Source organism: Sapajus apella, unplaced genomic scaffold, assembly GCF_009761245.1.
Source record: "Sapajus apella isolate SASKATOON/1434 unplaced genomic scaffold, GSC_monkey_1.0 scaffold13, whole genome shotgun sequence".
In the NCBI taxonomy this organism is placed as follows: domain Eukaryota; kingdom Metazoa; phylum Chordata; class Mammalia; order Primates; family Cebidae; genus Sapajus; species Sapajus apella.
The window spans coordinates 4,543,780-4,570,144 of record NW_022436953.1 but is presented as its reverse complement, the minus strand read 5'-3'; the positions used below and the strand labels follow the sequence as shown (position 1 = coordinate 4,570,144).

General features: G+C 56.8%; 2 protein-coding genes across 6 annotated transcripts in view; one reads left to right on the top strand and one right to left on the bottom strand.

Moving 5' to 3' along the window:
- PDZD7 (PDZ domain containing 7) overlaps positions 1-17,485 on the top strand; it is a 23,578-nt gene extending 6,093 nt beyond the window's left edge. The window contains exons 3-17 of one of the 5 annotated variants that reach the window (XM_032281347.1): positions 763-903; positions 1,235-1,409; positions 2,455-2,631; positions 2,899-3,046; positions 4,450-4,510; positions 5,707-6,102; positions 6,605-6,799; positions 9,126-9,176; positions 9,773-9,948; positions 13,308-13,399; positions 13,552-13,643; positions 13,809-13,880; positions 14,741-15,325; positions 15,871-15,971; positions 16,353-17,485. In XM_032281347.1, the coding sequence (XP_032137238.1) occupies positions 763-903; positions 1,235-1,409; positions 2,455-2,631; positions 2,899-3,046; positions 4,450-4,510; positions 5,707-6,102; positions 6,605-6,799; positions 9,126-9,176; positions 9,773-9,948; positions 13,308-13,399; positions 13,552-13,643; positions 13,809-13,880; positions 14,741-15,325; positions 15,871-15,971; positions 16,353-16,724 (2,834 nt within the window). In that variant the 3' untranslated portion in view covers positions 16,725-17,485. The other 4 variants (XM_032281348.1, XR_004269928.1, XM_032281349.1 and 1 more) reach the window with 4 other exon arrangements.
- LZTS2 (leucine zipper tumor suppressor 2) lies at positions 17,361-26,365 on the bottom strand. Its single transcript, XM_032281351.1, is given in 6 exon segments — positions 17,361-18,700; positions 19,472-19,729; positions 20,756-21,415; positions 21,972-22,148; positions 22,150-22,422; positions 25,969-26,365. Coding segments are annotated over 5 exon segments (2,010 nt in total). The 5' UTR covers positions 22,381-22,422; positions 25,969-26,365; the 3' UTR covers positions 17,361-18,016.

Genomic DNA, 26,365 nt, shown 5'->3' with positions numbered 1-26,365 from the left:
ACACACACACACACACACACACACACACACACACACACACACACACACATCAGGCAGGAAGGAGAACAGCATTTTTTTTTCTCTCTGTCACCCACGCTGGAGTGCAGTGGTGTGAACACAGGTTACTGCAGCCTCGAGCTCCTGGGCTCCTGCCTCAGTCTTCCATGTAGCTGGGATCACAGGCATAGACCACTACAGCCGGCTAGAGAATAGCGTCTTCAGCATAGAGTTCTGGCCCACTAACCTCATCTTCTTCATACCCTCCTGTTCCATGGTCTCAAAATCACTCAGAGGGGGCAGGACATGTGGCTCACACCTGTAATCCCAGCACTTTGGGAGGCCAAGGTGGAAGAATTGCTTGAAGCCAGGGGTTTGAGGCCGGTCTGGGCAACAATGTGAGACCCTGCCTCTACAAAAAAAATTAAAATGAATCCAGGCACAGTGGTGGTGTCTGTGGGCCTACTTGGAAAGCTGGGGCAGGAGGGTTACTTGAGCCCAGGAATTTGCGGCTGCAGTGAGCCATTATCACACGCCTGTACTCCAGCTTGGATGACAGAGCAAGACCCTGTTTCTTTAAAAAAAAAAAAAATCACCCGGAGGGGACTTAGAAATAGACGGTCCTCCCCCACCGCATTTAGGGCCTTATGTGCCCATATGACTGTGCTCAGCAACCCAGCCTTTGCAGGCCCCAAGTTGGGGAACCCAGGGGCCCTCTGCGCCCAGAATGAATATGGGGGCATCCCTAAATCCCTGTGTCTGCAGCCAACAGTGATGAAAGTGACATCATCCATTCAGTCCGGGTGGAAAAGAGTCCAGCAGGGAGGCTGGGCTTCAGCGTTCGGGGGGGCTCAGAGCACGGCCTGGGCATCTTCGTCAGCAAAGTGGAGGAAGGCAGCAGGGCAGGTAAGCAGAACCCCCAGGATCAAGTCCAGGATTAGAATGTGACTCCAACCTCAGAATGGCAGGCAATGCTGCTGTCAGGGACAGAGGGAAGAGTCCTCAGCTCTGGAGGGCCTGATTGATGGGGGAACAGGGCCCACCCTCAGGGCAGAATGGTTTAAGGGACAGATCCCTAGGCACTGGGAACACTCAGCCCCTGCTCTGACGATCCCCACTCTGATCGAGGAGCTCAGTTTGACCCCAGGGAGCTTCACCTGATGGGGGAGGCTCAGCCCGATCCTGGGGACCCTTCTCCCAAGTGCCCCATGCCAGCCACTCCCATCCTGTGGTGCAGAGCGGGCTGGCCTGTGCGTGGGAGACAAGATCACGGAGGTGAATGGGCTGAGTCTGGAGAGCACCACCATGGGTAGTGCCGTGAAGGTGCTGACTGGCAGCAGCTGCCTGCACATGATGGTGCGGCGCATGGGCCGCGTGCCGGGCATCAAGTTCTCCAAGGAGAAGACCACGTGGTGAGCAGTAACTCCCTCATCCTGGCCCTGGCCTTGCCCCAGCCAACCCAGCCCTACCACCACCCAAAACCCACTGGTGGGAGAGGCTTCTGCTCCTCCTGCTCACGGGCACAGGAAACGCAGGGTATCCCAAGCCCTGACCTCAAAATAAGGAGAGACGAGTCTCTCCCCTGCCCTCCTCCAATAGCTCTGCTCTCCCAGATCCCAGTGGCCCTGCTCCCACATTGCTGCTGCTGCTGCTGCTGTGAAACCTGGGAACAAATACCACCTCCCCACAGGGATTCTGGAAGGATTAGAAATGGGACCTAGCGGCTGGGCGCGGTGGCTCAAGCCTGTAATCCCAGCACTTTGGGAGGCCGAGGTGGGTGGGATCACGAGGTCAAGAGATCGAGACCATCCTGGTCAACATGGTGAAACCCCGTCTCTACTAAAAATACAAAAAATGAGCTGGGCATGGTGGCGCGCGCCTGTAGTCCCAGCTACTCAGGAGGCTGAGGCAGGAGAATTGCCTGAACCCAGGAGGCGGAGGTTGCGGTGAGCCGAGATCGCGCCATTGCACTCCAGCCTGGGCAACATGAGTGAAACCCCTCCCCAAAAAAAAAAAAAAAAAAAAGAAATGGGACCTAGCCTGGGCAGCATAGCGAGACCCCTTCTCTAAAAATACCAGCATGGTAGGTGTGTGCCTGTTGTCCCAGCCACTCAAGGGGCTGAGGTGGAAGGACAGCTTGACCCCAGAAGGTTGAGGCTGCGGTGAGCCATGATCACATCACTGCATTCCAGCCTGGGTGGACAGAGCAAGACCCTGTCTCAAAAAAACAAAAACCAACACAAAAAGGAATGGGCCTATAACATTGCAGCTGCTCAATAAAAAGAGGTGATTAGGCTGGTTTCCCAGCTAATGAACCTATGTCCCACTGAAGATCTCAGGCGTGGGGAGTCCCCCAAAGGCAAGCCCCGCTTTCCCTGAAGTTGGCAGAGCTGCTGGGAGGGTGGTAGGTGGCAACGGATGGAGAACCCAGCCTGAGGGTCCCCTGCTGTTGTCCAGGGTGGATGTGGTGAATCGGCGCCTGGTAGTGGAGAAGTGCGGTTCAACGCCGTCCGACAGCAGCTCAGAGGATGGCGTCCGGCGCATCGTCCACCTCTACACAACCTCCGACGACTTCTGCCTGGGCTTCAACATCCGCGGGGGCAAGGAGTTTGGCCTGGGCATCTACGTGTCCAAGTGAGGGCGAGGCAGGAAGTGTCTCAGGGTAGAACTGAGAATGTGGCCTAGAGTGGGGCCCAGGCTGGGACGTGGGGATGGTCAGCAAATGAGCCTGGCCAACCACTTGTCTCAATGAGGGTCTGGGAGTGGGGCAGGAGGCCCCAGTAGGAGGGTCAAGGAGCCTGACTGAGGCAATCTTGTGTCAAGAGAAGGGGGTCTGGAGCAAGTGAGGGAGGGCAGACCAGGGGCCCATCAGACTGATGCCTGATTCCTGTCTGGCCCCAGAGTGGACCATGGTGGGCTGGCCGAGGAGAATGGCATCAAGGTGGGGGACCAGGTCCTGGCAGCCAACGGCATCAGGTTTGATGACATCAGCCACAGCCAGGCCGTGGAGGTGCTAAAGGGCCAAACACACATCATGCTGACCATCAAGGTGGGCGGAACTGTGGGGGTCGGGAGAGGCCAGGCTAGACGAGGGGCTCCCCAGTCCACCCTAGTTCTTAGTTATGCCCACTACTCTGCAATTGATGACATTCCCACAGCCACTAGAAGGAAGACAGGCATTGTTCTCACCCCTATTTTGAAGAAGAAACTGAGGTTCAGAGAGGCGCAGCAACTCATGAACAGGTCACTTCTTCAGCTGGTCAGTGACTGGACCTGGTTCCAGTTCTACTTCCCACAGTGCTAGAGTGGTGCCCTTTCTTGTGAAGGGTAGAGGCCTCAGGTTGAAAGGAACAAATATCCAGCCCAGAAGGGAGGGGTGGTGGCTATGGTGTTGGGCAGGACCTGGGTGGTGGGCATCCCCAGGGCGCGGAGCAAGGAGGGCTGGGCTGGGGCCAGAGGTTGGATTTCACAGGAGTCAGCTGGATTCATTATTCATGTGGGTCTCACACTTGTCTGAAGATCAAGTCTTCTCACTCTGGCTCCTGGAGGAGTGCAGGCCCAACCCCAGCCCCTGCTCCACCCTTCTGCTTCCCCAAGCCTTCACCTGTGTGGTCACTGCGTGCCTCCTCTGCCGCCCTCCCCCACCCATTTCCACCTCTCACCCATCCCATATTTCCTTTTCCTTCTCAGATTATCCCAAAACACCTCCCCTCACTCCCACTCAGCCCCTCATTCATTCAACATTTTTTTTTTTTTTTTGAGATGGAATTTCGTTCTTGTTGCCCAGGCTGGAGTGCACTGGCACGATCTCGGCTCACCGCAACCTCTGCCTCCTGGGTTCAAGCGATTCTCCTGCCTCAGCCTCCCAAGTAGCTGGGATTATAGGCATGCACCACCATGCCCGGCTAACTTTGTATTTTTAGTAGAGATGGGGTTTCTCCATGTTGGTCAGGCTGGTCTCGAACTCCTAACCTTAGGTGATCCACCTGCCTCGGCCTCCCAAAGTGCTGAGATTACAGGCATGAGCCACTGCACCCGGCCATTCAACAATTTTTGAGCACCCGCTATGTGCCGGCCACTGTGCCAGATACTGGGGCTACAATAGTGAACAGGACAGGTGAGTTCTCTGCTACTGGAAGGAGACAGACAAATCAACTAGATGCTTGCAGATGGCAACAAATCCACTAAGAAAATTAACAGAGAGATGAAATGGAATCATTCAGGAAGGCCCCTGTATCTCGGGCTCAGGGCAGGCCTCCAGGCAGAGTGAACAGCAGGTGCAAAGGCCCTGAGGGACAAAGGAACTTGGCATGTTCACAAAGAAAGTGGCCTGTGTGGCCACAGCATGCTGAATTTGGAGGAGAGAAATGAAGTTGAAAGTTTACTCCCATCCTGTCACCCTGCCGCATTCTCACTCTCCCTTCCCTCCTGTGTCCATCATGCCCTACCCAGGAGACCGGCCGGTACCCTGCCTACAAGGAGATGGTTTCTGAGTACTGCTGGCTGGACCGTTGTAAGTGGCTGAGATCTCCAATATTGGAGGGAAAGGGCTGAGTCCTGAGGGTGGGGCCTGGATCTCTGAAGAAGAAAAGGGCGAGGTGCGGTGGCTCCCACCTGTAATCCCAGTGCTTTGGGAGGCCAAGGTGGGAGGATCGCTTGAGCACAGGAGTTTGAGACCAGTCTGGGCAATATGGGGAGACCTCATCTCTACAAATAATAATTTAAAAATTAACTGGAGTGGTGGTGAGGGCCTGTGGTCTGTGCTACTTGGGAGGCTGAGGTGGGAGAATTGCCTGAGCCCAGGAGTTTGAGGCTGCGGTGAGCTGTTGTGCATCTGCACTCCAGCCTGGGCGACACAGTGAGAAACTGTCTCAACAACAACAACAACAACGAAACAAAGCCAGGTGCAGCGACTTACACCTGTCATCTCAACACTGTGGGAGGCTGACGTGGGTGGATCACCTGAGGTCAGGTGTTCAAGACCAGCCTGGCCAACATGATGAAACCCCATCTCTACTGAAAATACAAAAATTAGCTGGGTATGGTGGTACACACCTGTAATCCCAGCTACTCCGGAAGCTGAGGCACAAGACTCACTTGAACCCAGGAAGTAGAGGTTGCAGTGAGCCGAGAATCACTTGAACCTGAGAGGCGGAGACTGCAATGAGCCAAGATTACACCATTGCACTCCAGCCTGGGAAACAAGAGCAAAACTCTGTCTCCAAAAAAAAAAAAAAGAAAGAAAAGAAGGAAATAGGTATTATTACTCCCATTTTACTCATGAGGAAACTGAGGCTCTCAGGGATGAGTGGGGACTCAGCAGGTAAGCTGCGGTGTGTTAATCACTCCACCCCAGCCCGGGCCTAAGAAGGAATGAGACTCTGACTAAAAAAAAAAAAAAAAAAAGTAAGAAAAGGACAGGAACCAAGACCCTTCACTCAGTCCAGAGCTACTTCTGGGGTCCCTTCTGAGAATCTGCAGATTCAATGCAGGCTCTCCTAGGGTCTGGGGTCTCAGTGGATGATTCGAGAAGTGACATGCCCGAGGTCAGTGGCAGCATTTTGGAGCAGCGGGTTCCCTACCACTGAGGTTCTAACCCAGGCTGCTGCCTGACCCTGACTCCTCCACCCCTAAGCCCAAGGGTGGTCTGCAAGCCCGGCAGGGCCCTGAAGCAAGCCCGCTGACCCCTGGCTTCCCCACTTCCTGCAGTGAGCAACGGGGTGCTGCAGCAGCTGTCCCCGGCCTCCGAGTGCAGCTCCAGCGTCTCCTCGTGCGCCTCCAGCGCCCCCTACAGCTCGGGCTCCCAGCCGTCGGACCGCATTGACGTCTGCCTGGGACCGGAGGAGCCGGGCGGCCTCGGCCCAGGCTGGGGGCGGGCGGATACAGCCATGCAGACGGAGCCTGATGCGGGGGGTCTGGTGGAGACCTGGTGCAGCGTGCGGCCCACCGTCATCCTCAGAGACACAGCCATCCGCTCAGACGGACCCCCGTCCGGCCGCCGCCTTGATTCTGCGTTCTCTGAGTCCCCCAAGACGGCTTTGCTGCTGGCCCTCAGCCGACCCCGGCCACCCATCACGCGCTCCCAGAGCCACCTGACCTTGTGGGGTACGTGGGGGATGGGTGGCTGCTGCTCTTTCTACAGCCTCTGCTCCGAAACCTGCCTCACACCCGGGCTCAAACCTCCGTTTGCCCCAGGCCTTGACCCAGGCCCTGCCCAATCCAAGCTCCCGGCTGCTGAGACCCTGCTCTGGGCTCCACTTTAAATTAGCCCTGGACCCCACACTCACCCTTAGTCTCAGCTCCTGGTCGTATCAGTTGTTCCCCCCACCAGCCCTAACCCCAGCCCCGGGATCCTGGAGTTCCGTGGCCTATTCACACACACACTTGCTCACACACACATGCTTCTCCAACTGGCCCGCAAGGGAAATTCCTTACATAGCCACAGCTGTGCGTGGGGGAAAAGGTCAGAAAGTCAGAAAAGGAACCCCACTCCCACTCCTCCACCGCCCCCTCCTCTCCCTTCTCTCTGCCCCTCCCACACCCCTGCCCCTCGTCCTTTCCTTCTGCCCACCCCTCCAGCCCCCCGGTTGCTCCCTCGTGTCTGCAGAGGAGAAGAAGCTGCGGAAGAAGAAGTCGGGGTCCCCTGGGGAGAAGGGTGCCCTGCAGCGCTCCAAGACACTGATGAACCTCTTCCTCAAGGGAGGGCGGCAGGGGAGGCTAGCAGGGGACAGGCGCAGAGAGGCCTGGACACTGGACAGCAGGAGCCTGGCCAAAGCCTGCCCTGGCCTGGACACAGAGAAAGGTAAGTAATGGGTGGATCAGACAGGAAGACAGGGTCAAGGCCACTGGCTTCGGCATCCAGGAGTTCTGGGTTGAGATTCCCACACCACATCTTACCTGTTGAGTCCCCACTCAACCCCTGAGAGCCTCAGTTTCCTCCTGAGTAAAATGGGGGTAATACCTATTTCTTTTCTTTTCTTTTTTCTTTCTTTTTTTTTTTTTGAAACAGAGTTTTGCTCTTGTTGCCCAGGCTGGAGTGCAATGGTGCAATCTTGGCTCATTGCAACATCTGCCTCCCAGGTTCAAGTGATTCTCCTGCCTCAGCCTCCCAAGTAGCTGGGATTACAGGCAAGCGCCACCATGCCCGGCTAATTTTGTATTTTTAGTAGAGATGGGGTTTCACCATGTTGGTCAGACTAGGTGGTCTCGAACTCCTGACCTCTGGTGATCCACTTGCCTCGACCTCCCAAAGTGCTGGGATTATAGGCGTGAGCCACCACACCTGGCCAGTAATACCTATTTCTTTAAGAGTGGTGGGGATGAAGTGAAACAGTGTATGCAAATCGCTTAGTACATTGTCTGGCATATAGAAAGTGCTCAGAAAATGTAGTGGTCATTGTTATACTGCCTCATCTCCCCATTTTATAGAAAGGAAAACTGATGAATCATAGCACAGCGAGGACATGGGAGAGCTCCGATCAGATCCCTGTCCTCTTGGTGGTGGCAGCAGTAGGGCACACTTTTCCTAGGGCATTTGGCTTCACCTCCCCTAGTCAGAGTTCCATTGGCTCAATCCAGTTCTAGAAGCATCTTTGAGCAAAGCCATTTCTAGATTAGAGCCAGCAGAAGGGCCTAGACCAGAGTGTATCCATGTTGGGGTCTGCCAAAGGATACTCACAAGAGGCCCTCTCATCTCTCTGGTGAGTTTCAGAGACTAGACCAAGGATGGATGAGTTAAGACACTTGGAGTTGCACGTGACAGAATCTCAATTCATACTAGCTTTAGAAAGTATTTCTGCCAGGCTTAGTGGCACGCGCCCGTAATCCCAACTATTTTGTTTGTTTTTTTTTTTTTGAGGTAGGGTCTTGCTCTGTCTCCCAGGCTGGAGTGCAGTGGTGTGATCTTGGCTCACTGCAACTTCCACTTCCCTGGTTCAAGCGATCCTTCCACCTCAGCCTCCCAAAGTGCTGGCATTACAGGTGTGCATCACCATGCCCAGCGAATTTTTTGCATTTTTTGTAGAGATGGAGGTTTTACCATATTGTCCAGCCTAGTCTCAAACTCCTGGACTCAAGCAACCTACCCACCTCAGTCTCCAAAAGTGCTAGAATTACAGGCATGAGCCACCGCGACTGGCCGATCCTAACTACTCTGAAAGCTAAAGCATGAGGATCGCTTGAGCTCAGGAGTTTAAGACCAGCCTGGGCAACATAGCAAGACCCTGTCTCTAAAGAAAAAAAAAAGGAAAACTCTCTTCCATGAGTTGGCTTCACTATTGTGGGCTTTGCCGACTTGGAGGTAAGATGGCCTCTATCGAATGGCAACCCCAGGGGGAAGCACTTCTCCTTAAATAGTTCCAGCTGAAATCCTAGGGTAGGCTTGCCCTGGCCCAGCTGAGATCCTGTGCCATGCAGAATAAATCGCTCTGATGTAGGAGAGAGAGAAAGTGCTTTTGTTGGCCAGCCTGGGTCATGTACCCACCCTGGAGTACATGGGCTAAGAACAGAGTGGCGTGGGTCCCCGGGGAAAATCAGTGTGCTGTTTTCAGAAGGGGGGTGGTTGTTGGGTCAACAAAACAACCAGAGGATGAGGAGCTGGACTCTGCTTCTCATCCCCAGGGGTGGGATGTTCTGGGGTCTCGAGGTGATGGTACCATTGGAGAGACAATCCCTTCCAATCAGGGCTGCTGGCTCCTCTCCGGCGGCGCATCTCTCTTCCACAGCTCCCAGGGCCCTGCCCTCTGCTGCTTCTCCTCCCACCTCTCTGGCCACTCCTCTGTCTCCTTCTAAGGCTCCTCTTTCTCCCTCTGTCCCCTGAAGGTAGGTATTCCCCCAAGCTCTGTCCCTGAGGTTCTTCCCTCCATACATTTGCTTCCAAATGAATTTGCATAAGCAGATCTCAGACTGCCCCCTTTCTTGATCCAAAACCATCCATGACTCCCCACTACCTGTGAAGGAAGTCCCTAGCCTGAGCATGGCCTTCAAGCCCCTAATGGCCAGGCCTCTTGCCTCCCCATCCCAACTACTTCCAGCCTGAATTTTCCATTCCAGCTTGTCCCGAGCCCTCCTGACCCCCAATTTCAGACTGGGAGCCAGGGCCTACAGCTGAGCCTCTTTCTTCTTCATAGCAGGGGTCTTGGGGCCAGTGCAGAAGTTTGTCACCTGGAGACTGAGATGCGGTAATTCATGGATCCCTTTACCAAGGCCTGGTTTACATAGAGCAGCAGATGAGGGTGCATGCTGGGGGCCAGCTTAGTGACTTCGGACTAAACTCAGTCAAGGTCACATGGGGATCAGGCAGCTGGACTGGTACGTATTGGGGGCAGCTAAAAGAATGGGACCAAGCCTACTAGAAAAGATAAGGTGGCAGACAGATACTGGGGTGCATTTTAGGAGCTTGTGTTGGGACTCCCAAAGATAGATTTGGGGGTGATGAGGGAGCCTGTGCTGGGGCTCCAACGGGAAGAGACTACTATGATGGTGCATGTTCAGGGGCTCTGGGCTAAGACCCCATTAAGAAACAGACTGGTATAGGATCAGCAAGACAACCAGAGGGTCCATGTTGGGGGCTGAGGGGCTGGGGTTGGTGCTGCATTGGTGGGCAGGTTGCTGTAGGCAACTATGGTGGGGTGCATATAGGCTAGGCTAGGACTCTGCCCCCAGCACCTGGCTCTCAGCTGGCCAGTTTTGGGGCCCAACCCTGCTGGGGAAGCCCCTCTCCCCTCCCCTGATGGCTCTTGGCTCCCTATCACACCCTTTGGCTCCTGCCCTGCAGACCAGGAGAGGGGCCGGGCCCTGCTCTCTGCCAGGTCCGGGAGTCCCACCAGACAGCTGCCCAGGGTGGATGAGCAGGTTCAGGCCTGGGAGAGCCGGCGGACCCTCATTCAGGACCTGGCCCAGAGGCTGCTGACTGATGACGAGGTGCTGGCCATCACCCGCCATTGTTCCCGGGTAAGCCTCCAGCCCATCCGCAGCCCTGGCACATGGTCCCTCAGTCACCCAGCCCATCATTCAGGCCACTGTACACTGACCAGTGTCTGGGTTTGATGCCAGGAGGCTAGTGGTCGGTAAAATCAGAAGTCACCCCTGTTACACACACACACATCCACCAGCTCACAGGAAGAAAAGCTAGACAATCACTAGAACCTAAACGCCCATGGTGATGAGTCACACGAAGAACTGTGAAAAAAAGAACATGAGAGGGTAACCCAGGAGACACACTTAGATGGTGTGAGCTGGGAGGCCCTCCCAGAGGAGGTGATATTCAAGCTCAGAAGAGAAGGAACAGACAGGTGCTGAGTGGGGGAAGTGAGTCCCTGCCTCTGCCCTCTCCCAGCCTCCATCCTTCCCTGCATGCCACCCTCTGCTCCTGGGCCAGCCAGCAAGCCTGGCCTCATGCCAGGTGCCCTCCCCTCCCCTGTTGCTCAGGTAAGTAATCCTTTGCATCCCCTACACATCTCAACCCTGCCCCCAACACCTAAACTGTTGTTCTCTGCTCCCTTCCACTTCAAGCAGAACCAGAGGGCCTCAGGGTCGGAAGGGAGTCAGATTTGAAGTTGTCTCTAGGGCCCACATGTTGGGAGGCCCATGGGGCATGGCTCACTCCTTCCAGGACTGGCAGGTCCTCTGCTGTCCCTGTCTTAGGAAAGCCGGGTGTGTGCGCTGGGCTTGATGTGAGGAGTCTGCACACTCTGTGTGAGGGCAAGCTGGGGGGTCTTGGAAAACTGTTTGTGGATTTCCTCACCCCTCACCTTTCTCAGAGTGGGGCTGTGTTATACATCTGTGTGTTGCGTGCACTGGAGTGTCTGTGGGGTACCTGGTTTGTGTCGATCTGATTGTATGATTGTTGTGTGTATGTGCAAGCACATGTCTGGCTAGTGTGTGCGTGTGTGTGTGTGTGTGTCCATGCATTGTCACCTGGAGACTGAGACATAGTCATTTATGCATCCTGTTACCAAGTCCCATTTGCAGCAGAGCTGCAGATGGGGGTGTGTGCTGGGGGAAGCTAAGGGGCTTTGGGCTAAACTCAGTAGGTGTGACCCTCAGCTCTGAGCGCTGAGGCAGCGGGTACCAGCCTCCAGTGAGCCTGCAACGCCAGCTCTGGCCACGAGGTGGGGCTCTGCATCTATCTCTTTGGCAGCGCTTTTTCTCTCATTTCTCCCCTCCCCTCTGCCCAAACCTCCCACTGGGCCCCCATACCACCTGCTGAGCTCAACCACTACCCAAACCTGACCCAAGTCCCCCACAGCAAGAGATCAGACCCTCTGTGATGGAGCCCTGGCTGGAGTGATGAGTAAATTTCTCCTAGTGACTGGGGCATGTAGCCCTGAACTCCAGGCTTCCCCTCTCCCCAAGTAAGCCATCTCTCTACAGCTGCCAGACCAGGAATCAGAAACCCCTCTCTGATTGGCCAGGCACGGTGGCTCACGCCTGTAATCCCAGCACTTTGGGAGGCCGACACATGTGGATCACCTGAGGTCAGGGGTTCGAGACCAGCCTGGCCAATATGGTGACACCCCATCTCTACTAAAAATACAAAGCATAGCTAGGCATGATGGCGGGTGCCTATAGTCCCAGCTACTGAGGAAACTGAGGCAGGAGAATCACTTGAACCTGGGAGGTAGAGATTGCAGTGAGCTGAGATCATGCCACTGCACTCCAGCCTGGGCAACAAGAGTGAAACTCTGTCTCAAAAAAACAAATAAAAATTTAAAAATGAAGAAGAAAGAAATCCCTCTCTGATTGCTGTCCACTCCGCAACCTACCTGGTGACCTCTTGTTCTTAGCAGAATAGAGTATAAGCTCCTGGCTCTCACTTTAGAGGTCTTCCCCGATTCGACTCCCTAACCCACCAGCCTCCACTTTCCCACAACCACCGCATATGTTTGTAAGGGCTACGACCTGCACAGCCTCAGGGACGCTACTCACATAGTCACGACCTGTGCAGCAGCCCTGCAGGGAGGCTCTTCATGGACCCCATGGCCACATTTAAATCACTATCTGCTCATTTTTCCACACCACCTTTGCAACATTTTCTTCCCAACTTTTATGCTTTCCCTATGTCTATCCTCTAAGAGTCAGTGAAAATGCCACCACCTCCATGAAGCCCACTGGGGTCCTCCCGCCTTCCTCTGAAACTCCCTGTGCCCCATTACCCGTGGTTTGTAGTTCATTGGGGTATGTGACTCAGCTGCCCCTTGCTCCCACCAGATCCAGTTCGTGAAGAACTGAGACAGGGTCTTTATTGTTGTGCCCCCGTGGCCCAGTACAGGACTTGGCACTTAGTGGGTGCCAAATCCAAGTCCATGGACTTAAAGCGTGTGCACAGATGGGGCTGGTTCTGCACCATATGTGTTTCTCCAAACAAAAGGGAATGTATTGTTGATATGTGTATGTGTGAATCGCTGTAACTGTGTGTGGTTTGGGGCCACACACATCGTTTGTATCTTATTTATTTCCAGAGGTTTATGAATGACTCATTCTGACCACCAGGGCATGCTCTGTCTCTGGGTCTGTGCCCATAGAAAGTGTTCTATGAGTGCGTGTCCTCGACTCAGTCTCCCTCTCGCCACGAGGGGGCGGTGTGCCATCCAAGTAGGGTGGCTCCCAGTGTTTTCAGGTCTTTAGAGTCAGTGGGGTGTGGCTGGTGGCATCCGGGCAGTGCCAGGCAGAAGGGGCTCCACCCCCCGGGAACTGACTGGAGAGGCTTTCTGCAGAGCCGCCCCTTCCCCAAGGCTCCCATTCCAGCCCCGAACAAAGCCTAATTTGTAGGTCTGTGTGCAGACACACACTGGGACAGCCAGGCACACAGCCTAGTGTTTGGCTCAAATGCCTTCGTTCTGCCTGGGATGTGGGGGTGGGGAGGAGAGTCCACTCCCTGCACATCCTTTTCCGGTACCAAGCAGGCAAGAGTTAGACTTCTCGGGTTCCAGTCCTTCCTTATCTGTGTGGCTTTGAGCTAAATCCTTCTCCTCTCTGAGCCTCAATTTCTGCATCTGTAAAACGGGAATAATTAGTGCCATTTCTCAGAGTGGTTGTTGAGAGACCGTATGTAAAAGGCTTAGAAGAGTGTCTGTCCCAAACCTCTTATCGATGCTGTTGCCCTTGACTGCAGGTCTGTTATGACTGCAGGCTTCCACCCCATTACCAAGATCAGACCACCCTGTGTCCAGCTGGAGGTGGCGGGAACCTTTCCCACGGGCTGAATGGGTCCCTACATGCGTAGGGGAAATACCTCCATGCCCTGGTGTTCCCCTCGCCCAGCTCTGGAAGTCCCCACTGCTGTCTGACCTGTGGTGCCTCTGTCGCAGTATGTGCACGAGGGAGGCGTGGAGGACCTGGTGAGGCCCCTGCTGGCCATCCTCGACAGGCCCGAGAAGCTGCTGCTGCTGCGGGACATCAGGTGGAGGAGGTTGCAGAGAGGGCTTGGGGGCAGGAAGGGGTCCCTGATTCGGCCTGCCCCCCCCACCTCCTGAGGGCTGATTAGCATCCTGGCACCTCCAGAACTGAAACCCTTCCTGCCCCTCTCACCCCTGCCATCTCACCCTCTCGCAGGAGTGTGGTAGCCCCCACAGACTTGGGCCGTTTCGACAGCATGGTGATGCCTGTGGAGCTGGAGGCTTTTGAGGCGCTCAAGAGCAGGGCAGGTCAGCAGTGGGGGGTTGGGGGTTTCTGGGTCCTGAGGCCTGCTGGGGGTGCAGATGGGACCTTGTGGTGAGAGGACAGCAGAGATTGCGAGAGCCCTTTGAGCTTCGTCCATCCTGGAGCCTGGCGGGGTGCCTTGCCGCTGACCTGTTCATCTCTCCAACTAGTCCTGCCTCCTGCATTGAGACCAGCCCAGCAGGACACGCCGCCCAAGCGTCACCTCATCACCCCCGTGCCTGGTCAGTCAGAGTCCCAGAGCCCAGGGAGGGGCACGCCCTGGGAGATTAGGGAAGGGAGGATGGGCCTTCTACCCCTGTCCCCACGGGGGGCAGTTGTGACTTTGAGACACATTGTGTTTCTCTGAAGGAAAGCTCTTGTCCACCAGAGCCATTTTATCACATCTGCTGGTCACCACCTGTACTACTATTTACTTAATAGTTGGTTTGAAACCCACTAAATTCTAAAATCTAGTCTCATTCTGTGCAGTAACCTCTGAGGAATCACATTTGGTATGCTAGTCATATTTTTTCTTAGACACATTAAAATAGAACTGTAACGATTCCAATAGGAAGTATTAAAATGCAGTTCTAGGCCGGGTGCGGTGGCTGACGCCTGTAATCCCAGCACTTTGGGAGGCCGAGGCAGTGGATTGCTTGAGGTCAAGAGCAGGGGCCAAGCCGGCCAACATGAGAAACCCCGTCTCTACTAAAAATACAAAAGTTAGCTGGGCTCGGTGGTGCACCCCTGTAATCCCAGCTACTCGGGAGGCTGAGGCAGGAGAAACGCTTGAACCTGGGAGGTGGAGGCTACAGTAGCCAAGATCACGGGACAGCACTCCAGCCTGGGCAACAGAGAGAGACTCCATCTCAAAAAAAAAAAAAAAAAAAAGAACATGTTTGTAGGCCTCCTGTTGGGTGGGCCGCACTGCAGTAGGGCCTAAGCAACCCGGGGCCTGGCTCCCACAGGCCCCACACAAACCAAGGCAATGCCTGGGTCCTGGAGAGGTGGCCTGGGTCCTGGAGAGGTGGCCTGGGTCCTGGAGAGGTGGTCCAAGCTGAGAGGGGAGGAGGGGGCAGCTGACTCTGTAGCTCTTCCTCAGACAGCCGTGGAGGCTTCTACCTGCTGCCGGTAAACGGCTACCCGGAGGAGGAAGATGATGGGGAGCTGCGGAAGCGGCTGGGGGGCCTCAAGGTCTCTCCGAGTGCCTGTGCCCCCCGCCACCCTCATAAAGGGATTCCCCCTCTCCAAGACGTGCCAGTAGATGCCTTCGCCCCCCACCAAAGTGCGTGCACACCTCCTCCCCAGCCACCCCCCGTGGCTCCCCGGCCCCCGCGGCATAACTGGCTGCTGACGGAGCCCCTGAGCCAAGCGGACGCTCTGCAGAGCCAGAGCCGGGGCCGGAGCCGCAGCCGCAGCCGCCGGGGTCAAGGCAAGTCTCCGGGTAGACGCTCCCCATCCCCGGCGCCTACCTCCGCCCCCAGCATGGCCAATGGGCGCTACCACAAGCCTCGGAAGGCCAGGCCTTCTCTGCCACGACCTCTGGATGGAGAGGCAGCCAAGGTGGGGGCCAACAAGCCAGGGCCCTCAGAGAATGGAACTGGGGGGATGGCAGAGGAGGCAGCCATGAAGACCCCCAGTGGCGAGCTGAAGACAGTGACACTGTCCAAGATGAAGCAGTCTTTAGGTGAGTCCCGGTGAGCCTGCACCTGGCAGCGGACACTAGGAAGTCTGGGCCTAGGAAAAGAATCTGGGGGTGATTGTCCAGGCACGGTGGCTCATGTCTGTAATTCCAGCACTTTGGGAGGCTGAGGGGGGCAGATCACTTGAGGTCAGGAGTTCAAGACTAGTCTGGGCTACATAGCGAAACCCTGTTTCCATTAAAAATACAAAACAATTATCTGGGTGTGGTGTCAGGCACCTATAATCCCAGCTACTCAGGAGCCAAACTGAGATTGCGCCACTGCACTCTAGCCTGGGCGACAGAGTAAGACTTCTTCTCAAAAAAATAAAAGGAATCAGGGATATTGGAGTGTAGTTGGGTGGGGTCTAGATTTGAGGAGCTGGGATGTGGAGGATTTTGGAATGAGTAGAGATTTGTGTAGTAACAGAATCTAGGGGTTTGGGAGAAGTTGGGGCCTTGGATTTGGGGATGGGATTCTAGGTTTTTTCAGGGAGCTTGCATTGTGGGTTCCGGCTGCCCTCTCACACAGTGGTTCTCCCTGTCACTAGGCATTAGCATTTCTGGGGGCATCGAGTCCAAGGTGCAGCCCATGGTGAAGATAGAGAAGATCTTCCCTGGGGGTGCCGCCTTCCTCAGCGGGGCTCTGCAGGTGGGTGGAGCTCAGCCCACAGCTGGAACGGGGCAGGAAGTGAGGCTGGCCACGCTCAGCTTCCAGCCAGACATGTTTAGCCCAGGTTGTGGGAGGAGGCTTGGGGTGAGGGGGTTCAGGTGAGCAGGATGAGCAGGCCTGGGGAAAACTCTGTCCCCTCATGCTAGCCCGAGCCTGAGCCCCAGTGGACAAAGAGCCCTTGTCTATGCCCCACCCTGTCCCCAGCGACTCCAGGCACAAAAGTCTCATTGTCCATCCCCTCCACCCAGATGGGGGAGGAGTGTGCTCGTGGGTGGAGGTGAGAAGATTCTGTCTTCAGGTTGGGCGCTGGTGGGGGCTGACATGAGGAGGGAGGGATGCGACTCTCCCTCCCCATCCTAGGCTGGCTTCGAGCTTGTGGCAGTGGATGGAGAGAGTCTGGAGCAGGTGACCCACCAGCGTGCAGTAGACACCATCCGTCGGGCTTATCGAAACAAGGCCCGGGAGCCCATGGAGCTTGTGGTCAGGGTCCCCGGGCTCAGCCCACAGCCCTCACCCTCTGACTCATCAGCCCTTACTGATGGAGGCCTTCCTGCTGACCACTCCCCTGCCCACCCACCCCTTGATGCTGCTCCAGTTCCTGCCCACTGGCTCCCAGAACCTCCCACCAATCCCCAGATCCCTCCCACTGATGCCAGACTCCTCCAGCCAACTCCCAGCCCAGCCCCCCAGACTCCTGATTCTAAGCCCACATCCTCCCCACGCATCCCATGACCCTGCCCCTAACCTCAGATTCTCCCACTGACTGCAGCACCGTGCTACCCAGGACCTCTCCTACCAACTTCCTCAGGACTCTCCTCTGGCTCCTGCCCACCCTGCCTCCTCCCAGTGCCACACTGTTAGCTCCCATCTTTCCACTTTCTTCCCTCCTCAGCTGTCACTAAGGCTCTGCCTTAGTTAGCATCCAAGGACAAGGCGCTAGTGGGCAGCCTGTGTCACCCGCATTCACTGCTCCCCCATCTCTCAAGCCAGGAATGGGGTCAAGTAACCCCAGGTCTGGAGCTTGGGATTGGTGGGCACTTTCTCACATGCTGGCCCTTACTTTATGAGTCGCCCAAGCCTTCAGGGATACAGACTCTCAGATAGGGCCCTCAAAGGGTCAGTGCATCCATTCCCCAGCCTCAAGCAGCATTCTGTACAAGGAAAATGGTGAAAGGTTTTTCTAGTCCTTCAAACCCTGAGAGGTCATTTCATATTGCAATCCACTAAGACCTCAGACTTTCCACTGGACGTGTCCTTCCTCCATCACCTTTTCTCCCCGAGCGCTCTATAAGGGGTAGGGGAATAGGGAGCAAATAGATGGGGTGGGGGTCAAACAAGTTCCTACACTCTTTATCCAGCACACTCACATTTTTTTAAACAAAAACTTTTTAATTTTTTCTTTGGGTTTGTACAAGAAATTTACAGTGTGAAAAATACACAAGTGACAATGAAGCCATAAACCTAGGTGAAGGGAAAGGCTGCTTGGTCACAAACACAAATAAACAAGACATTTCTGAGTTCTTCCTTTGGTCTGACTTCAGCCCCCTCACTCCAGGAGGGAGGCTGCAGAGCTCGAACATGGGAACTGAGCCCAGGCCCGGCCCTGTCCCCCAATGTGGGCAGGCACATCCGGAGCAGCTGGTGCCATCTGGCTTTCTCTGGCTTTAGGGTTGGAGGGAATGTGGAGAGGAGGGAACCCCTTCTTCCCAGCTCCCCTGGCTGGAGTGGGCTGGAAGCGCCTGTGAGCAGGGTTGGCAGTGGCACTGGCAGCAGTAGGGAGTGAAATGGGCAGAGTGACAGGAGCCTCTGGGTGACAGTGAACATGGGGACCTTCAAGTGGTCTGATCCCTCCAAGTCACAGGGCCACCCCAAGTTCTTGGCAGAAGCCCAGAGGCCTGGATCCTAGGAGACAAATGGCTCTGGGGCTCACAGCCTTTGGGGTCCTCTGTGGACCCCAGGGTCTGAGTGGACCTATAGCTGTTGCCCTCTGGCAGAGCTCCCTACAGAGCTGGGTGCCAAGAGCCCTAGATCTCCGTAGCGGTGATCTCCTCCAGGCAGATGCAGGGTGCCTGCTCGGCCAGGCCCAGGTCAGCGAGCTCCCGGGCCTCCAGCTCCAGGCTGAGCTGCTGCAGCTCCTGCTCTAGCTGCCGGTTGCGCCGGTACATCTGGATGTAGTTGTGCTGCAGCTGCTTCTGGTAGCGGATCACCTGCTCCTTCTCTGCCTGCCAGGCCAGCCGCTCCCCCTCAAAGCTGTCCCGCTGCTCCTCACCCCGCCGCCGCTCCCGCTGCAGCTCCACCCGCAACCGCTCCACCTGGGCCCGCAAGCTGCCCCCTACCCCGGCTGCTGCCCGCTGCACCTTGGCCTCATCACTCTCTGCCAGGAGGAACGGGTCAGTGGTGGCAGGTGGCACAGGGGGCTCCCGGAGTCCAGCCGCCTCAGCATCCAACTGCCCGGCTTTCTCCCGAAGCCGCTCAGCTTCTTGGCGGTGTCGCTGCAGCTCCTGGGAACAGGCTTCCAGCTCCAGCTCCCGAGCTCGGGCTGCCTCCTGTAGGCCCCGTGCACGGCCCTCACTGACCCGCAGCGTAGCCCGGGCCTCCCGCAGTGCCACCCGCAGGGCCACCAGCTCGCTGCCCTTCTGCACCAGCTCTGCCTGAGACTCCTTCAGCTGCTGCTTCAGCAGGGAGATCTCGCCTGATTTCTGGCACACCTGGGGGTGGGAAGCAGTGGGAAAGGATGGTGAGATGGGTTCTCCTGGGGGTGGGGGGACAGGCCTTGTGCATCATGCTGGGCATTCAGGAGAGGGGCTTCCATCTTTATCCCCATTTTACAGATGGAGACACTAAGACAAGTCTAGTGATATGTCCAAGGTCATACAGTTAATATGTAGCCTAAGTGGAAAGCAGACCTAGATCTTTTTGCTTCAAAGCTGGTGTCTTCAAAGCATCAGGAGACACTGTGGAAGCAGCACCGAGCCCTGGGGACTGGGTGCTGGCAGGTGCTGCAGGAGTGGGAACAGCAGGGGGCAGTGTCCACGTGTCTACTTGAGAGGTACTACAGTTTCTTGGTTAAGGGCTCAGATGTTGGAGCCAGACTGCCTGGGTTCAGATTTTAGGCTTCAGTCTTTCTGGGCCTCAGTTTACTCTTCTCTAAAATGGGGAGACTAACAGTAGCCCCTCAGCATTGTTAGGAGGATGAAATGACATGCTCCATGTAACTAACATGCTTAGAATAGTGCCTCCACACCACAAGCAACATGTTCTTACTACTGGCTGGCTGGAAGCGGGGCTACGTGCCACCAGACCAGACCAACAAAGAGACGCCCCCTCCCAGAAAGGGGCAGAGGGGAACCTCATCTCACGGAGGTGAGGAAGGGGAGGCCCTGTGGGGGTGGCAGGCTGAGGGAGGGTGTGGCTGGGCCCCTTTTTCCAGGGTCTCTCCCCAGGTGACCCTGCTCCCTCCCCCTCTTGGTCTGGCCCACCTCCCACTTGGTCTCCTCAAGCCTTGGCCCGAGCTCCCGCTGCTCCCGCTCCAAGGTGGCACAGCGCCGCTCCAGCTGTTCGCGTTCCTGCAGCAGCTGTGCGAAGTCGTCCTGCAACTGCCGCTTCTCCTGCTGCAGCTGGAACACCTGCAGCTGCAGCAGCTGTTGGGCCCGCTGTGCCCGCTGTGCCTGGGCCGTACAGTCCTCTCGCAGGGCCTCTCGCTCTCGCTGCCAGTGCCGCTGCCGCTCCTCGTATGCCTGCAGGTGAGAAGACAGACCCGGCTCCTGGGCAGTTCTCCCAACTCCCCACTCACCGTCTGCTCTGCCGGCCCACTTCCGAGGGCTCAGGAAGGGTGGATTCCATTAAACAACAATAATAATTGCAACAACAATACTAACTGCTTTTATGGTGATCACAGAAACAAAAACAAGAGCAGGCAGACCGGGGGCGGTGGCTCATGCCTGTTATCTCAGCACCTTGGGAAGCCCAGGCGGGTGGATCACTTGAGGCCAGGAGTTTAAGACCAGCTTGGCCAACATGGTGGAAACCTGTCTCTACTAAAAATTAAATTAAATTAAATTAAAAAAAAAAGCAATCATCTATATAGCACTTCCTAGGCACCAGGAATTAGTCTAAGTACTTTATACCTTTTGCCTTATTTAATCTTCATAATAATCCTATGGAGCTAGAAATATCCCCATTATAGGTGAAGAAATGGAGGCTGAGTAAAGTTAGGCAACTTGCTCAAGCCCAAAAGACAGTATTTGGCAGTGAAGGTTTGAATCCCTGTGCTCTGACTCCTTTCCATCCCACAGGTTTCTGTTTTGTTTTGTTTTGAGAGTCTTGTCACCCCGGCTGCAGTGCAATGGCGTGATCTCAGCTCACTGTAACCCCTTCTCCTGGGCTCAAGTGATCCACCTCAGCCTCCCAAGTAACTGGGACTACAGGCACACACTACCACACCCAGCTAATTTATATATTTTTAGTAGAGACGGGGTTTCCCCATGCTGACCAGGCTGGTCTCAAACTCCCAAGCTTAAGCAATCCACCCGCCTTGGCCTCCCAAAGTACTGGGATTACAAATGTGAGCCACCATGCCTCATGGTGGAAGCGGGTGGAGGGGCTACTCCACAAATGAAGCCAGATAACTGGTGGGGAGGGCAGCGGGCTCACAACCACAACTACCCAACCCCCTTCCCTGCCAAAATGGAAATGCCCCTTGCATGCCCAGGGACCTGGGATGTCCTGGCATGCCCCTTCCCCATCATTGCCTCTGACCACACCTGGCACAGAGTCGCCTCGTTCTCGTCCAGACCGTCCCGAAGCTGCTGAAACTCTGCCTCTCGGTCTCGGAGCTTTCCTTCCAGGACACAGTGCAGCAGGGCCTCGTCCGAAGGGGGTGGAGGGGGAGGTGGTGGTGAGCGCTCACCACAGGAGCTGCTGTCAGGGGAGACCCGGGTACCACTGCCCAAAAGCCCCCCAGCCACACGGCCCCCCAGGGAGCCTGTGCTTTTGCTGGAGGAAGATCGGCCACTGTCTGAGTGGGAGGGCCCAGTAGGGGCCCCTCGGGCTGGCCCAGGCAGTGCCCCTCGCCCGGAGCCATGGGAAGGCAGGTGCCCGCCTGGGGAGCTGGTGGCTGGCTCGGCACCTCCGGTGCTGTAGGTGGGCAGGCTGGACAGTGAGTTTCGGCCAGAGTCGGACAGTGTCCCTGATGGGCAGCCACTGGCCCAGCCACTTAATGCCAGGGGTTTGTCAGCAGCAGAAGAGGAGGAGGAAGAAGAGGAGGAGGAGGCAGGGCCCCCAAACAGCTGTGTCAGGCTGCCCTGGCTCCCAGACAGCCCGGTGGCCCGAGGACCCATGAAGCTAGGCAGGGACGGAGCCCCTCGAGGTTTGGGCAGCACTGGCTTGAAGGCTGTTGGGCGGATCAGGATCTTCTCCATGTTCTGAAATGAGGTGCCATGTGACACTGGGGATAAGCTGCCCAATCTTGCAGAGCCCTTACGACACTCCCTGCCCTCCCATCTAGGGTCCCTAATGCCATATAGTCATAACAATTGCAGCCACTGTCGGAAAGCCTCCTGAGTGTCAGCTTTGTGTCAAGCAATTGAAAGGTTCATCCCCATTATCTAAATATTATCACTATCCCCGTATTACAGATGAGGCAATGGAGCTCAGCAAGGTGAAAGACCTTGCCCAAAGTCAAATGTATAGCTGGTGCAGAATAACCAGAATGTAAGCAACTAGCACTTACTGCACACATGCTACGTGCCAGGCACTATGCTATGCATTATTTGACCTTCATTTCAGTTACAGAAACTGAGGCTCACGTTAAGTGACTTCCCTGAGGTCACACAGCCAGAATGAGAGAGAGCTGGGACTAGGACCCAGTCTGGTGAATCTGGATCCCACACTCTTTCCTCTATAAAAGCTTCTAAATTCCAGTTTCCCAAGAGGAGCTCCCGATTCTACCCAGGCCCACAAGGAAGAGCCGGTCCTCACCTTCTCCAGCTTTCCAGAGACAGGGATGAGCTTTGGTGGTGGGCCACGGAGGTGGGCATTGCGTGCCCGCTGCTCCCGGGGATCCTCGACATCACTGCTTGGGCTGGGGGGTGACTCTGTCCGGAAGTCCTCATTGATGTAGGTGAAGCTGGTGACAGGGACAGCCTTCCTGGGGGGGCACAGCTGGGCACAGCGGCTCCTGTGCCTCATAGCCACCCCGAAGCAGGCCATCCTGTTGGCGGAAGAAGGTGGGCCCAGGAGGGCCATGGTGGCGCGGAGGAGCTGGTCCCCCAGGGCAGGGCCGGCCTGAGATTAGGCTGCTCACACTGCCCATGGCTGGTGCTTGCGGGGCGGTGGCAGCTTCAGGAGCAGGATCCAGTGGCACTGGCAGAGTCTGCACTATGGCCATGGTGGCAGAGGCTCAGGCCTGGCCAGCGGCCTCGCAGGTGACCTGTAAGCAGGGCAGTGGTGTCAGAGTTCCTGTACCTTGAGACCCCTCCTGACCCACTGATCTCAGCCAAATGCCTCTTTGACATCAGTGACAAGCCCTAATCCCCACCAAGACTCCCCCTTCAAGCGATGGCATGAACCTCAATTCCCTCTGGGCCCCAAACCACACTGCCCAATGCAGATCTGAACAGGGCTGAGGACTGAGTCCACTCAGCAGAGATGCTGAGAGGGATAGGAGGCCTGGGTAATGACTGCAGGGCCACTTGGCAGCAAAGACCCAGGCCCAAGCCCAATCCTGTATCCTCCTCAGAGGCCAGGACTCAGGTGAGGGAGGGGCCCTCTCTAGCAGCTCAAAGCACAGGTCTCTGGCCCTGTGAGCCAGGTGGCCTCATTACAGAGCAGTCTGGGCAGAGGCACCTCAAGGTTGCAATCAGCACCTGAGATGGTAATTAGGGAACAAAGAGCCAAGGCCAGGTAGTGCCCTGCCTCCCCCTGCTGGGCCTCAGTTTCTCCCAGAGAGGCAGCTAAACTGCCTCTCTGTGGATCTGGCTAAATAAGAAACCCACAGCTCTTAGGGAGTCCACAGGTGTCCTTCAGGGTCTCCTGCCTTCCACAGGTGGATGCAGGTTCATACCAGTTTCCATGACAACTCCTAGCCTCTGCACATCCGATCAGTCAGGCCTAAAGGAGCCTCCACAGGCTCTGCCCCACTGCCTACCTCTATGAAACCCTACAGCTTTAGAAGGTCTCCAGAGAAACCCTGAGGGGAGGAAGGTAGATGCCCCGCCTTCACCTTTGGCGGCTGCTCCAAAGCCTCACTTCCAGGGAGCCCAGGCAAGAGGGCTCCACCTCCCCAGGCCCTGCTCCTTCCAGGAAGCAGATGTGAGCCTCCGCCCGGAACCCCCTCCCTACTCCCAGTCCTGAGGCCACTGATGACCAGGACTTAGGCATCTGCTGAAGTCATCATGCAGAGTGGGGCCAAGAAGTGGACAGAGAATTGCGTCGGGAGTAGGAGTGTGTGCATTTAGTTATTTGTTGTGTGGCTACATGCACAGAAGCATGGAAATGAACACCATGTGTCTATGAAAATGTGTGTGAAAACATGAGTGTGAGTCTACGAATGTTTGATGTTATCAGTACATTCACATACATGAGTTCCTGTGTGAATTCACATGTGTATACCTTACAAAAGTACGTGGGTAAGGGGTCATTATTAGAAAGCCTGTGAAAGTTATAAATGTGGATCTAACACGTGAATTTGTGGTGTGTGGATGAGACAGTGCCTGGACAGATTCGTCAGTATATGAGTGTATGTGTGAGCTCCTAAGTGTCTGAGTGTGTGACTAGAAAGGTGAGTGCACCAGGGTGTGCAGGAGAGCCTGTAAATGTGGGCAGGCAGGTACTAGAGTGGTGGGAGCCTGGGTGGCTTGAGGACCGGTTGGTGGGGGGAGCCTCTTTCCTTCCCTCTCTGGCGTGTGCGCAGAGGTGGGACATTATCTAACTCCTTTGCCTGATCTGTTCCCCTTCTTTCCCGAATGAGCTCCATTAAATTCACAGCCCTGCTTCCCACCCAAGTCAAAAGACACTGCGAACCAGGAAGAGGTGTTCAGGCTGCGGTAGGAGCTGTGGGGAGCTGTGGGAGGGGTGAGCCAGGCACAGGGAGCAATCACAGGCCCCTATGCAGGGCTGGGGCTCAGACCACCCCACAGGTCCCAGCCCTGAGCAGAGCAGATAGAGAACCCCTTCCCCTCCGCTCCCCTCTCTGGGTCCACTCCAGGGTATGGAGAGAACAGTGGGGAAGGGACTTAGGGGGCCCAGGGGGCTGGCACCTCTGCTGTATTTCCCCACTTCAGCGAGCAGGGAGAAAGTGAAAACTGAAGGAAGGAGACAGACTCAGAGAAAGACAGGGACCCAAGAGACAAAGACTCGGAGAGGCCCGAGGGTCAGGCCGACAAGGAGAAAGCCAGGCAGACCCAGTGAGCCAGGGCCCCCCAACCCCATGGAGCTGAGGGCCCCTAAGTCCAAAGTGCCACAGAGCCGGGCCCTGAGAGCCACACACCCAGGGAGCCAGAGCCAGGAGTCTGGAAAGCCAGGCCCAGCCGGCCCGGCTCCCACTCTTGGAGCCCGAGAGAGAAGGAGGGGCAAATGGAGGCTCCATTTTGAGAAATGCGTTTGTGGCTGTGGGAGATGGGAACCCCTCATTCTCCCCAGCACTCCCTAAGCAATCACTCTGGCCCAGGAGCATCCCCGTTTTAGCGGGCTGTGGGGAGCGGAGGGCTGGAGCTCGTCCAGTCCAGGGCCGGCGAGGGGTCTGAAGAGTTGGGGAAAGTCTCCCTCCCACCCAAACTCCAAGGACCAGTCAAGCGGGGTCAAGTCTGCGATCACGAGTTCCCGCTCCGCGGCGGGAAGCCGGGAGCCCCGACCCATTCTCCAGAGGCCAGCCCCACTTCCAAAAAGTGGGGGCGGCTGGGAAACGCCGTCTCCCCACTGGACTCCACCGCGCAGAAGTTGGGGGCGCCCCAGGCCGCCTCCCAGCCCCGGCCCCCCCTCACCTCCGCCGCGCTGCTCCATGCTCAGCCCCGGGCCGCCCCCAGCGCTCCACAGGCGCGCCGCCCGGCTCCGGCCCCGGCTCGGGCCCGCACGCCGCCACTCTGAGCGGCCCGGCCCGGCCCCGCCTCCGCCTCCGCTGCGGCCCCCGGCCCAGGCCAGCCCCCGCCCGGTGCCAGTGGGCGGGGCTGCGCGGGGGAGGGTCCGAGGGCCGTCCCCGCCTCGGGCCGTGGACACGCTCCGGCACCCGCGTCACGCGAGTCCGCCGGGGCGCACGTAGGGGCTGCTCGGCGGCAATCGGGAGCCCTCCTTCCGACGCCCTGTGACTGCGTGTCCGGGGGCTTGGCTCGGCTCGGCGCGGCGGCGGCGGCGGTCACCCTCCGCCCCAGCCCGGGCCCCGGGGCCGGCGGCAGCTGGTCATTGTTCCAGCACAAAGAGCCCCGGCGAGGCGGCGGCGGTCGCCCCTCCCCCTCCGCTTCTTCAGGCGAAAATTCCCTGACACGCTCTCAGCCTCAGAGTCCCAAGCAGGAGGCCGAGGGCCGGCCGCCCCCCACTCTCGGGTCCCGGCGCCCCGCGCCCTAGCGTGAGACGGTGGCCGAGGCTCGGTCCGCGCCTGCCCCACCCGCGGCGGGTTGCAGGCGGCAACCTGGGCTTCGCGGAGAAGGTGCCACCTGGCGGCCGACTCGGAGAACACACCCAGCCGCCCCCCACCACGCTGGCCCTGTCCCACTCCCCGGCATGGTGCCCTTTCCCCCGCGAACCCAGGCCGGCCTCCCCTTGGGATCACTTGTTAAAAGAGAGGTCATTTCTCGGAGAGGAGCGGCCCTGGCCCTCCAACAATAACTAGGGCGAGCCGGTCCCAGCCTATAGCCCAAACCTACACCAGCTTCACGGCAAACAACATTCCACTTTCTCAGGGTCGCAGATATTCTCACCTTCTCGCGCACACCCACACGACCTTCCCTAACACCCACACGACCTTTCCCATAGGCAGCCTCACCACGCAGCCACAAGCAGTCTCAGCTGTCACGTGGGACCGCGTTCCTTCTTTCCATAATCTTCCAGTCCATCTCACACACAGACACGGTGTCACAGGCCTGATGTGGACAGGCTTCCACAATTCGCAGTCCTTCGCACCCAGTCACAGTCTCAAATGCAGTTAGTCTCCTGGCCATCTTTCACACATTGACAGCCTCTGTTCACATTCACTCACACAGACAACTTACACACACGCCGTGCTTCACAAATATCCTATAGCACAGCCTTTCCCCTAAGGGTCTCGGTGACCCGGTCAGGTCAGTTGATGCCTGCATCCCTGGGCAAAGACAGCCTTTCTCCCCTAACGACTCCCTCCCCCCTAAGGCCAAGGCCTGCCAGAGCTCGTCCGGGCCCCAGGA